Source organism: Alosa alosa, chromosome 5 (assembly GCF_017589495.1).
Source record: "Alosa alosa isolate M-15738 ecotype Scorff River chromosome 5, AALO_Geno_1.1, whole genome shotgun sequence".
In the NCBI taxonomy this organism is placed as follows: Eukaryota; Metazoa; Chordata; class Actinopteri; order Clupeiformes; family Clupeidae; genus Alosa; species Alosa alosa.
In genome coordinates, this window is record NC_063193.1 from 5271438 (window position 1) to 5285346 (window position 13909).

At 42.7% G+C, this 13909-nt stretch overlaps 3 protein-coding genes across 6 annotated transcripts in view; 2 read left to right on the forward strand and 1 right to left on the reverse strand.

Moving 5' to 3' along the window:
* The first annotated feature begins 951 nt into the window (after positions 1–951).
* crybb2 (crystallin, beta B2) lies at positions 952–2924 on the forward strand. The gene is made up of 5 exons (XM_048242636.1): positions 952–1086; positions 1428–1546; positions 1884–2016; positions 2351–2493; positions 2756–2924. Exons 1-5 carry the CDS (start codon positions 1024–1026, stop codon positions 2922–2924), a joined length of 627 nt encoding a protein of 208 aa, XP_048098593.1. The 5' UTR covers positions 952–1023.
* A 646-nt stretch (positions 2925–3570) lies between these two features.
* Positions 3571–6157, reverse strand: LOC125294191 (GTPase IMAP family member 4-like). Its single transcript, XM_048242635.1, has 3 exons — positions 5250–6157; positions 4957–5070; positions 3571–4105 (listed from the first exon to the last, which is right to left on the reverse strand). Exons 1-3 carry the CDS (start codon positions 5980–5982, stop codon positions 3942–3944), a joined length of 1011 nt encoding a protein of 336 aa, XP_048098592.1. The 5' UTR covers positions 5983–6157; the 3' UTR covers positions 3571–3941.
* Positions 6158–9295: 3138 nt separating this feature from the next.
* The window catches only part of si:ch73-138n13.1, a 52112-nt gene continuing 47498 nt past the window's right edge, over positions 9296–13909 (forward strand). For all 4 annotated transcript variants that reach the window (XM_048242637.1, XM_048242638.1, XM_048242639.1 and 1 more), the window contains exon 1: positions 9296–10088. The gene's annotated coding sequence lies outside the window, so the exon portion shown is untranslated. The remainder of the gene's footprint in view (positions 10089–13909) is intronic.

The following is a 13909-nucleotide window of genomic DNA, read 5'->3' on the forward strand; positions in this document are numbered from 1 at the left end:
TGCATACCAGAAAAGGTTACTTCTCTCTTCTCTCTGTCAGTCTGTCTCTCTGACTCTCTCTCTCTCCCTCCCCCCTCCCTCGCTTCAAGCACACACCACAGCCTGTCCTCATTGTGAATCTCGGACTCTTGGCACTGGTTGTGCTGAATCATGGGATATCAAACAATGACCGGCGGCCTGAAATTGACAACTAATGAAATAACTTTGTGGGGGCATCGGGGCGGGGGGAGGCGGGAGGGAGCTTTGGAGCGGTGGGGCTGGGGGGGGCATGTTGTGGGGGAGGGGAGGGGGTTGGAGGGGTGCAGGTTGGTACGACTCTCTCCACCAAAGCCCAGCTGGGCTGCACCAGCCTATTAGGACATGATTAGGAGGGCATCCCTGGACACAAAGCAGCTTTGGCAAAGTTTCCACCCCTAGGCTTGCCGTATATATTGCGCCTCTCGTGCCACCCCAAACAGACTGGCACAATCAGGAGCTGGTAAGCAGACAGCGCTGGTTTGGTTTGTGTTCCAAAAAAGCTTTTTTTAATTTATTTTTTTTATTGTGGATGGATAAATATTTTCCAAATTCTTTATGCTGTTTTAGTTTAGATTTGTTTTAATGGTGCATGAAATAATTGTTTATTGTGATTAGTTGCATAATAATTTGTGTATATGCAGAATTTGTCAGTGCTAAAGACATGAATGTTCACCGATATATATTTTTATTTTATTTAACTTAATATAAATATAACATAATAATTTCCAATATCAATTTCAAATTACTCCATGTAGGAGTTCTATATATTATTACAGTTTTATCATTCCAGAATGATTTGGGTTATATTCTAGCTTAATATGTTATTACAGCTCTGTATGTGTATTGTTATGAAGACCATAATATTTATTTTCAGTTTAGAAATATAATTTTTAAAGTGATCTGTTTTAGGTGTTGAGAGATAACTATTTTTCCATCAGTGCAATGCCAAAAAAGTAAAAAAGTACTTAGGCCTACCATTGTCTGTCAAACTCAGCCCAGGTCACTATGGCAACGGACCACCAGAACCCTGCATCCAAGCAACAGCAGTCAGGAACCAGTGCGTTTAAGGTGAGGAGGGTGGGGCTGCATTTGTTCTTCATTCCCACCATGCACTCTCATTCAGTCATGCTTCACTCTCACACGTCACTTTCCCTGACGGCCTTATAACATTACTACAGCCCAGTCCACATACATCATATGACTATGGGGTGGAGTTTGTCAGCAAGAAACAGGTGGCCCAGTATGACAGTGCACTAGCTTAAATCAGACGGTCATAAACAGGTCGTGGTGTCTAATTTGGATGAACCACCAGCAGGCCATTCAATCAGGTGACAAACATGACAGGGCAAATGAACGAACCATTCTGAGCTATTGTTTCCTCTGTCTCTCTCATGTCTCTTCCCATCTAGCTGATCATCTATGAGCAGGAGAACTTCCAAGGCAGATGTCATGAGCTGACTGGGCCCTGTAACAATCTCCAAGAGGCGGGCGTGGAGAAAGTGGGCTCGATACTGGTGCCGTGTGGACCGTGAGTGGGGAGTCCAGAGAGAGATGGGTGGGATGGAATGGGCAGAGAGGGTGGTGTTTACCTGGGAAATCTGCCATGGATGCCATCAAAGAGAAACCGGTATCACATTCATATGAGTGTGTATGGATGCCTACAGTACAGTAGAGGAGTGTGGTGTGTGTGTGTGTGTGTGTGTGTGTGTGTGTGTGTGTGTGTGTGTTTAGGACAAAGAATAGTGTAAAATACACAAATATGAATCGCAAAAGAGAGTATGTGACAGAGACAATGGGAAAGAGATGTCTTGAAACATACTGTGCATTTGGAAAGTGTCAATTGTGAAATGAAAACCTTCCTGCAGATGGGTGGGATATGAACAGCCTGGCTGCAAGGGGGAGCAGTATGTGTTTGAGAAGGGCGAGTATCCTCGCTGGGACTCCTGGACCAACAGCAGACGCAGTGACTGCATCTTCGCCTTCCGCCCCATCAAAGTGGTAACCACTCCCTCTCACTTAGCTTCTGGCTTGATCTCCACCCATTCTGGTCCTCTCCAGCCAGTTCAGGGATCACTATCAGGATAGAAGTATTTTAATCAATTAAATTGGAAATATATCATAATCCCTTCCCTGCTGTTCTATTACTGTTGCGTCATCATCGTCATCCATGCTGTAGATCTACTGTGTCTATATACATTTATCAGTACAGCCTAGCCCTGACTTTCAGTATATACCCACCTTTCAATTCAATTCCATATGCATTCTTGACTCTTATATCTCTTGCTTTCCTAATGAGCACGCTGTTGTGGTGTCTCTGTGATTGGTTCCTCAGGACAGCCAGGAACACAAGATCGTGCTGTATGAGAACCCCAGCTTCGCAGGGAAGAAGATCGAGATCATAGATGATGATGTTCCCAGCTTTCATGCGTATGGCTACCATGAGAAGGTCTCCTCCGTGAGAGTCCAGAGCGGAGTGTAAGCACAACTCACTCTCCTTGCACAGTCGCTTTGAAACTCTGATTCTGGTACTACAAGGTTAGGCTACGATAATCCAAAAACATTACTTCAGTTGAGTAAGCAAATCAAGAGCATTGCCATCTTCTACTGCATTGAGAAGACCACTATATAGATAATGTTGACATATAATTTTCACCAAAAGTCTCGCCAATTGGTAATTACTTATCTTTATGACAGCATTTCAATTTTTCTCTCTCCCTCTCTCACCTGTGACTCACAGCTGGGTGGGCTACCAGTATCCAGGATACAGAGGCTACCAGTACCTGTTTGAGAAGGGCGAGTACAAGGACAACTCTGAGTTTGGTGCTCAACAGGCTCTGATCCAGTCTGTGAGGCGCATCCGGGACATGCAGTGGCACCAGAGGGGCACCTTCCACCCCTCTAACTGAGCTTCTAACTGACCCCCACACCCCAAAACACCTGCACCCCTCCCTGCCCCACCTTGACGCCTTTACTCCTGAACATCTGCATCCTCTACCACCTCCCCCCCTCCTCACCCCTGACTACCTAACCCCCAAGAAGCACTATCACTTTTTGCCTCTTTGATGCTGAACTTGTTTGATGCCATCGCCACTGTGTCAGTGATATCTTTGCTACTGCATGCGAATAAATGATTTTGCGTTACAACTGAAGAGGAGTGATCTTTGACTCAATCTCCTTCCGAAGAAAAACATAGATAACTTTTAATCTGCAAACTTATAATAGTATATATACTCTTTTGATCCCGTGAGGGAAATTTGGTCTCTGCATTTATCCCAATCCGTGAATTAGTGAAACACACAGTGAGGTGAAGCACACACTAATCCCGGCGCAGTGAGCTGCCTGCAACAACAGCAGCGCTCGGAGAGCAATGAGGGGTTAGGTGCCTTGCTCAAGGGCACTTCAGCCGTGCCTACTGGTCGGGGCTCGAACAGGCAACCCTCCGGTTACAAGTCCGAAGTGCCACGGCTTAAAACTTAAAGTTGTTTGCAGCTTACCAACCTCAGATATTATTGATGTAATCTCTTAGGGTTTGTTGAAATCAACATTATCAAATTTACTTTATCAAGCTTTTATTGAGCATTCAACAAAAATAAATTGCAATTCGGTGCAACTGGTCCTTCCTATTGGGACATGATTAGCAAAGCATCCAGACTATGTCCACAAAAATACATATTTGGAAAATATATTATTACAAAGTAAAATGTAAAAAAAAAACTTGTTCTTAAGAAAACGTAACATTACCTGAATTAGTGTAGTTCCAGGTAGTTAAGAAGTATATGGAATTGACCCCAGTAACAGAGCCATTGACACATTGGAAGTAACAAGGCATGCTGTATGACACTATATCGAATACACTATTATTATCACTTTCTTAACAGCAACTAATTTCTCCCTAAAATGACAAACATACTATTACAGATGCATTAGTTCAATGTTCCTGTGTTTCCTGTGGCTTTGGGTAGAGAGCTGAACCCAGAACTCTTAAAAGAGGAAGCTGATGAGAGCGGCCCACTTCCACACTCACTGACTTGAAAAGATTGAGTAGTCCCAGACGCATAGGCAGCATCAGAGCTGACTTCCCCTTGCACTACAACAGGGAGAAGAGAAAAAAAACAGTCGGCTCAGCTCCAAAGACACATTCTGCATTCGACACGAGTGCTGCCTTGTGTCACTTTAAAATGGATCTCTTTCTCTCCCTTCTTGCAGCCCTGTGTCAAAAACAGCAGCAAATACTTGGCCTCTTTGGCTGAGAAGTGACCTGTCTCAGGGTTTTATGTGAAGAACCATAAATCTGCACTGGGGGCCCAGTGCAAGACGTATGACATATGAAGTATGGCGTATGACCAAAAACCAAATAGCTGGGTTTCAAAAACATTAGAGTTTCAGAGTTGTGAAGATTTCCTCATATACTGTTCCTCAGTGCTACAGGCTATTAATTATACAATATAACCCAGATGTATTTATTAGATGTATTTATTTAGCAAATGTAACAAATAAATACACACAGAGCAAATTTGAGACTACTTGAGAATGTAAGCCTTGAATTAGTTATTACTACTGGTAAAAATTGATAGCACCCCCCCACACACACACACACACTACTTGTTTGCAGTCAATCGGTCAATCAAATCGCATAACAGTAGGGAATGAGAGTAGGGAGCAATCAGGAAAAGAGAAGCAGATGCAAAGAATAAATGGTGAGCTAAAATGTTATTAAAGATTTTTTCATTTGTTTGAAAATAGTTAGGCCTATAAAGAAGGCCCTGACAGTCTGCCATTGAATACTAATTACCTGTTACCTTTTCCTGCTAGATACAAGATCGCATTTCTGAATCTGAACTGATAAATCATGAATTTTAAACCAAACAAATATCATGCTTTTACTATCAATTTAGGAGTAGGCCTACAGAATATTGAATATTAATGGAATTGACTCACTGTTTGGTGGACCAAACACAATGCTCTGATTAATTTTTGGAAGTATCTCTTGTTCTATCTCTAAATCTGCATCCCTGATTTTCATATTTTCGAAAGGTTGGGGTTCTCTTGTCACTAAAAAGATAAAAAAAAGAGTTACAAAGAAGACATCCACAGTAAATGAAAGGGTAAATGCACAAAGAGACAGGAAATTCAGAGAGAGAGAGAGAAAGACAGACAGAGACAAAAAGACAGACAGAGCCAGAGCATGCTTCCGAATGTAAATATATGTTACACTATGCCAAGTAACTTACTATTTGGTGGGCCAAAGCCGTTACTGTGATTTTCTTCACCCATCATCTCTCTACTGACTATTGTGACCTTCTCCTGGTTGAAGATGGTTGTCTTCTTGGAAAAATCCTCACATCTTGCATTGCTGTTTCTCTCCTTCATCATTGCCAGAATCTGTGTGTCAATCTCATAATGGCTGCCATTATTTGCCGCCACCATGTCTTCTATCTTCTCTAGCAGCCTGGTCACCTGGGTAAAGTCTCCTCTGTCCTTGTTGTTGAGAACGTGGTACCGGTTCCCACAGCTCTCCAAAACCCACTGCAAGGCTTCTCCTTCGCTCGCGATGTGTTGGTCAATGGATGTGTCTCCCAGCCAGTCTCCATAAGTGAACAACACCAGAACATGCCTCCACACAGGCACGCTGAGAAGGCCAAGGTGCTCCTGCAGCGCCACACGGCTCCTCTCCTGGAATGCACAGTCCGCCCGGATGACCAGCAACACGGCGTGTGGTCCTGGAGGACACAGAGACGTGCTACGCAGTATCTCCCTTTGAGTCCATTCAGGAGTGTTTGGGAGCAGGGAGTTACTCCACCAACCTGGGGTGTCGACCAAGGTAATCTGTCTCCCTGCGATGCATCCTTCTCTCTTCATGCAGAAGGGTTTTCCTTGGGACACATCAGATTCCTGTCTGTCCAGGATGGTGTTCACGGCTGAGGATTTTCCACCAGCAGTGTGTCCAAGCAATACCACCCTCATCTCCTTGAGTAGTGGACTACTAGCTTCATAGGAAAATCGAAATTGTATTAACTGGGGCAATTCAGGTCATCAGTCATAACACAACACTTTGTGTCATATTTGATTAGTTTCATAGAATTGATAAATGACCATTACTGCAATGTCAGAACGTACTAGTTCACTTTATTACGGGACAGTGCATAATAGATCACCAATAATAATAATAATAATAAATAATATTAATAATAATAATGTAATCCACAAAGATGTACTAGCATATCACAAGGCAACTATCTGTATTCATTTATTGGGACTTACCCCTTACTAATCTGACACTTATCTCTGGCTTCAGTGCTGCCTTTGGTCTTTGCTGAAGAAAATAATCATCTGGATAAACATCTGGCTGAAATCGAGGAATTTGTGAAATGTCTATTTTGTCCATTTCATAATAGCAATCATCACGTCCTCCAACCATGTCCTCTATTTTCTCCAGAAGTTCTGTGACTTGTGCATTATTGCCTCTGTTCTGATTGTCTACAACATGATACCTGTTGCCACATTTCTCAATCACCCATTGGAGAGCCATGCCTTCAGCCTCAATGTGCTCCTCAATGGTTGTGTCCCCAAGCCAATCCCCACAGGTGAACAGCACAATCGTGTGACTCCAGCATCTCTTACCCAGAAGCTCTAGTTGTTCTTTTGCTACTTTTCTGTGCATTTCGGTGAAAGTAGTATCTAACCGTATGATCAGGAGGAATGCATGAGGCCCTGGCGAACACATGGATGTGCTAATCTCAACCTCCAGTTTGTTTAACGCGGGTGTGTGCTTTATGCAGAAGTTCTTCCACCAACCTGGTGCCTCAATGACCGTTACCTGCCTGCTTAACACCACCCCTTCTCTCTTCACACATTGGGCAGATCTCTTCCAGGCAAATGCCTCTTTCCCCAGAATGGTGTTTCCTGTTGAACTCTTTCCAGCCGCTCTGTTGCCAAGTAGCACAATCCTCAGATGTGATATGACATGTGCATCACCTGTTAATGTACAATTTTCATTTGAGGTTGAGAATTAGTTCATTTCTATACAAATGTAGCAAACAAAGAAGTTCTACAACAGTACATAGCTGTTTTGCTAATGGGTAAAACTGCACACTGACATGAGGAACCTTAAGAGAAATCCACTGTATGGTGACTTTTCCCGGCACCTCACTATGTCAACTTGAAATGTTTATTTTCTGGTATTTCTGGCATTTATCACAAACCTACAAGCTCAAAACATTTCAGCAGATGCCATGTTTAACTCTCATTTCAGAGTCATGACTTACCAAACTGACAGAGGAGTTCCCTCCTCTGTTCCAACACTGTCCTCCGTCTCTTATCCGCCCTTTCACACTCTTCTTTCCTTCTCTCTTTTTTCGGTAAAGTGCATACATCTTGTCCATACAAATAGCAATTGTATGTAGCCACCATCTCTTCTACCTGCTCGACAAGCTTTTCAACCTGAGTGACACTCTGCTTTTGGTTGTTGAAAACATGATACCTGTTACAACATGTCCGCATAAGCCACTGCAGGGGCATGCCTGCACGCTCTATGTGCTGCTCAATGGTGATGTTCCCCAGGTGGTCTCCGCAAGTGAACAGCACAAGAGTGTGGCACCAGACAGCCACACCAAGAAGATCGAGATGTTCCTCCACTGCCACTCTGTGTGCTTCTGTAAACGGGGTGTCTGCCCGTACAACGAGGACAAACGCATGGGGTCCCGTAGGTTGACACAGAGAGGCGCTGAGCTCTATTTCCCGCTTACTCAACACTGCAAGGTTCTTCACAGGATACGTGCTCCACCAGCCAGGTGCCTCTACCACTGTGACCCGCCTCCCTGCCTCTGTCGTCCCATGTCTTGTAACACACACAGACGATCTCTTTAAATCAAATTGTTCCTTTCCTATGATGGTGTTTCCTGTTGAACTCTTTCCAGCACCTCTACATCCCAACAGAACAATATTCAATTCTGAGTGGTCACCTGTTTGACATGTCAGAGCAGAGCAACATAAACAAACTGATTTACTGTATGGGCCAAAGCCTGCCTCGAATACCAGCCTGCCTCAAATAAAGATGATAAATGATTTATGCTAAGAAGGTAGCCTGGATTATTTTATGATTGTTAGTAGACAAACTGGCTTCAGATATCCAACAGAGTGAATATGAGATTGTGCAGCCTTACAGTACTGTAGATGGCTGTGGTTAGTGATGTGATGCTGTTAATGGGGAGTTTTACAGTTAGCGCAAATCCTATATGTTATTATTTATTTAGCGTACCTATAAGGATTTTTTTCCTTATCAAAAGTGAGGGGGACGACGGCTGTCTCTTCAGCACTGCGTGGGACATATCCCCCACGTCCCCCGTGCCTCCTGCGCCCCTGGTAAATAGAGTACCTCGGGAACAAAAAAGAAAATGCAGAAGTATAACAATGTAATTAACTATCTATCTATAAATTAAACATGCTACACATTGAGACTTTGAACACTACATGATTAGATATTGAACTATTCCGATACAGAATTTCAGGTGCTAGCCTACTTCTCCCCACATGACATTTCTGTTCTGATCAAGAAATGCAACCAAGTTTTATCCTTTATTTATCTACAGTATGTCTATACCACACACATCAGGAAAACATTAAATAATCTCAAACATTGGTGTAACATCAATAAAGTATTGTACTTGCAGACAAAATATACTGTTTGAACTCATGTGGGTAGGCCTATACAAAGTGAGGAATAGCCTACCCACAATATCACTCTTTTTTGCACTTCAGCATGGCTCCCAAGAAAAAAAATATTGTTAGTGTAAAAATCAAAGGTAAAGAAAATATTGGAATTTGCAATATATATTATAGGCCTATATAATGACTTGTTGGCTATGTCAGAGCAATTCAGTTAGCTTCAGATGAAATTTGTGCTACTACTTAAAAGACTAGGCCTATGTCTGTTTGTAATTGTTTAATTTTCTCCCCCATTGTGATGCTTTTTAGCAATCAGGTAGCCAACGGTATCCTTTTTGTGTGATATGCACTAGGGCCTAGGCCATGTGTTTGTTTCTTCCTCCGAACGATCGGATGCTTCTTAGAATAAATTCCCGAGTTCTTTGTCTGTGCAATAAAAAAAAAAGACAACACCATATGGTCTGACTGAGAGGTAGGCCTATGACATGATTGAACATGTCTACCACAATCTCCATCACAATCTGGGTCTCTGTAAACACTGTGTTTCTATGTGAATGTTTTGCTGCACTTAAATGTGTGAAAGGGTGGAAAAAATCAGCTTAAGTTAACTGAACACAACAAATTACCCCAACATGTAGGCTAACGTGGATTTTGGGGAAGTTTACACAAGAACAAGTGTATCGTTCAATTTATTCCACAAGATGGCAGAATTGGCAACGTCTTTCCCCGTGTCACCTTGCACACGATGCCATTCTCGCTGGATAGCTGGTTGGGTTTGAATACCAAAACAAATCCCTTCTCCTTCCGTGGAATCCGAGCCGCGCGCCTCCGTTTTCCGGGTTTTCTCCAGCAAGTTAGGCTGAGGCAAGGTACAGTGAACCACAACAATGTGAAAGTTATGTTCAGATGAGAAAAGGTACACGAGTCGAAAGGAAGTTTTCGTGGGTCGACAATGGGTCGACAGGTGCATTAAAAATGCACAGGTAATTTATAGCCTACATCACCCGGCCACACTTACGGACCTTAACCTCTCCGCGGCAGCCAGGTTACGTCTCTGGGGGGGACGAACCGAGTCTTCGTTCAGATCACAGTAATGGCCTCGGACTAATAAAGGATTGGTTGAGGTACAAAGCCGTTCCCGGAGGCAGAAAGACAAAACTAGCCCGTAAAAAGAAGAGAAACGACAGGTGGAAAGATGTCGGGCTGAAGTTATCTTGGCTCTACGTTGCCCTTTCTACGGCTATAGCAAGCCAGTTTGCTTGCTAACAGACTACTGGCTGGCTGGATACCCAAGGAAGGAAAGAGGAGACAGTCTGTCTACTTTTTTCTTCTACTTTTGGAAGAATTTTCTTGCTGGATATAGTTCAAATTGGAAAACATACCGACACGCCCTGGGATCCATAGAGGTAAGTAAAATTAAGCGTCAAGACCAATTTAAAATGTAGTAGTTGTTGTGTTTAATTTTTTAACAACCTGATTAGATAGCAAGCTAGCATAGAGGACTCAGCTGACGAATTTGGTTCTGTGGCTAGCTTAGTTGGAAAGCAATGGGGTCTTGCTACTTGGCTAACAATATTGAGCCCAATAGTCATTTGGTAGAGTTAGCCAGCACGATAGCAGCTATCTTACTGTATTTTATACGGATAAACTATGCACTGAATTGAAGTTGTGTACACAATGTGAAAATATAATTTCACCATCTTTAGCCTAACTTACATTTCACAGCATCCCATTTTACCAGCGCCAATAACCTTAAAATAATGGTTAACTCAAACACTACTAGGGGAATGAACACAATGAAACATAAGTTGGATCATTTCTTAAATAGCCTTTTGGAGTTTTGGATTTGAGTACATTCATAAACTGGTTTCTTTGGAACCACAATGGTTCACTAGCGCATTATTTTTCCGACAATGTTTTAAAATGTAGCCTACCAAAACCAAGTTAGCTTATAACCTTTGATGTTGTTTCATTGTGCCGTTGTTCGGTTTCCGAAGTAAATACACCGCAGATTTACAGGTTAGTTGCTGGGTTCTTGTGTGTAGTCAACACGGACCATTTTACACCCTGTTCCCCAAAGCACCACTTTATGCACATGAAGATCCCAGTGTTCCTCTGTGAAGTTAACTTAGCCTACCTCTGGTAGCGACGATACCTATTCATCCATCTTCAACCTGAATCATCAAGTTAACAGGTCTACAGCCTGCGGAATGAGTTCGGATTCACCTGATTAATTATATCGAATAGGCTATTATGTATGCCCAATTAATTAATTTAGTCTAAATTTGCTTCCTGGAACTTTTCTGATTTTCTGGAGTAGGCTACAGTTGTAGGTTATCTTACCCTCTCACCTTTTCAACACTAATGATTTATGGGTTATAATGGTGTTTGAAGGAGAAGCCTATATTGTAGGCGGGAGGCATATTACAAAAAATGCACATGAGGTCAACTGGTAAAACTGGCCAAACCAGTGAATGTGTGTGGCTTGAACACGAGGAACACACACACACACTCAGCATAGCCTACTCTTCACAGGAAATGGTGCACAAAGAAGACAGGCTAGTCCTATCTGAACTAGTGGATTCCTGTGAGGAAAGAGCACAGCTGAAATGCAATACTTAGCCCTATACTTCCAGTCAGATAAGCAAGTCCTCAAGACCAGAAAATAAAAATTCTGACAAACAAATCATCTTCAGCCGTTTGGAGTGCAGTGATGTCCTGTTAGCATTTGATCATTTCAGTTTGGGAATGGCTTGCCACAGTACTTGTCAAAATGACAAGCAATCACTGCTTTTGTTAGAGCCATTGTGGTGTTTGTGATCATGCTGCTCTGCTGTGTATTGTTTTATGTTGTGTTTGTGCTGCTGCTGGGACTTGTATATTTAAGAATACTTTTCTTGATTTTCCTAGACCAATTATACTTAGTATGTAAGTAAGTAAGGATTTATTTGTAAAAACTCGCTGGCTTGATCTGAAGGCACAAAAGGCTACTCTGAGAGTTAAAATGCATGTATGTAAAAAATACTTAAATTTGACTAGGGATTTGCCACCCTCATTCAAAAGCCTATGATTAAAGACGCTCAAAGATAGAACAATTTTCAAAATGTTGGCATTGATGCCGCCAGTGGGCTTTGCTCCGTTAAAAATAATGTAATAGAGTTCTAAACTTTGGTGTCTTGACGCGCGTCAGATGCTGCCAGTGGGTGTGGGCCTTTTGAATAGCCCATTTCCAAAGTATCATAGTTATGACATGCTCTTCTTACCTCTGCTTATCTTTCTATCTCCTGCTCTCTGTCACTCTCTTTCTTTCTTTCTTTCTTTCTTTCTTTCTCTCGCACACACACACACACACACATACACACACATACACACACACCCAGGCTTATAGGTGGCACTGGTGTTTCTCTTACAGAAATTGACCAAAGCTTGCACGCTGTAGGCTATACAAACAGACAGAATAGGCTAGGACGAAAATGGCTAGTGCAAGGAAACCAGAATTGTTTGTGTGGACTGATAGTGAACTGCCAACTGTAGTCAACTGTGAAACTAATAAACTTCATTTTTACGGTTTGTGAAGGGTGCAGTCCCGTCCTTTATTTGCCTAACGCAGGTACAAATAATCTCCTTTACTTTCTTTGGTTGTAGGATAGTCCGCGATTCACATTAGTTTTGGCTATCACCGCAAATGCATAGGCTACTAAACGCTAGGTCTAGGTCTTAGGCTATTCTGTCGCCACATTTATAATATTGCTATAATACCTTCGTTAGTGACAGTATACTTTTGCATTTAGTGCGCATCTACCATAGGCTTAACATAAGTTACGCGTCTTTGTATGCTCAAATCTGACTTCACTAGACTATGAATGCATTTATTTATGTTGTAAGACATGTAAAATAAATGAATGACACCGCCACTACGCACAAATTAATTTAAACTTACACCGCACTTCTCTAATAACTTCTGACTATAGTTCTCTCGCGTCACCGACGATAGCTAGAAATGCATCAAGAAAACACAGGGAAAACACTGTTCAGTCCACCGAGTCATGATAATGATCTTCTCATGAAGTCATGAGAATGAGTCATGATTGGCGCTGCGCAGCACCAGTTGTGATATTTATCCTACTGAGTGTAATCGTAGGTAATGTCATGTATGTAGTCCAGGGCAGCTGAGGTGTGGCGATGACATCATCAATACGCAGGGATGCGGTTTCGCCGTACAAACGAACTCACAAGGGCTACGGTTTTAGATTTTTCCACCCTGGGACCAGGTTTCAAAAAAGTTCGGTTTCGGGCAGTGCGTTTACAGGATTCGTTTGGACGATCGGCCAAGACGAAGCAAAACCTGTGCGTTTAACCCAAAACCCTGTGTGTTCACCAACTCTGTTGCTCTTCCATCAGTTCTTCTCCTTCTCTTGTTCCTCTTCTGTACCTTACTCTTGACCCCCATCTCGCTCTCTCTGTAGCTCTTTCTCTCTTATCTACCCTCCTCCCCCGCTTCCTCTCTAGTAGTAACCCCCACAGAGTGCATCCTGTACAGCCCCTAGCACTAGGATGGGACTGTCACTTCAAGGTGTGTGTGTGTGTGAGTGTGTGTGTGTGTGTGTGTGTGTGTGTGTGTGTTGAGAGTGAGATATCGGCTATTGAGTCACAGTGTTCTGTCTGAACCCTGGCTGAGGCTTGACTCATCAGGTAGGTGAACTTGTAGAATCTAACGATACGTTGTAGGTTGCACACCTAAATCATTGATTGAGCGAGGAGAGATTTAGGGACTGAGTGTTGCTTTGAGTAATGGAAAGTTTGATCGTAGTCACCCACAAGTGTCATCTTGAGAGACATGAAGTGAGTTTGTTCCTTGCCTTGCTGATTCTGTTGTGATTGATGCTAAGTATATCTCTGCCACTTACAATGTAGGCCTACTCCTAGACTCCAATGTTATTTCCATCAGACATATTTAATACACAAATGCAAACACACACACACACACACGTACACGCGTATGTACACATACGCACACACACGCACATGCATACATGCACACAGTGCTCCGATCATGGCTGTGTGTTGTGGTGTGATTGCTCTTCCAATTGACCTAAATGTGGTCATGGCTTTAATGCCATCGGATGTCAGGAATCCGTCACCACCAGAACGCAGACCTAGGCCTATATAATGCGCTCATCATCAGTTATGGCTGTGAAGGACATCCACAAAGTAGACTGAGCTTGAT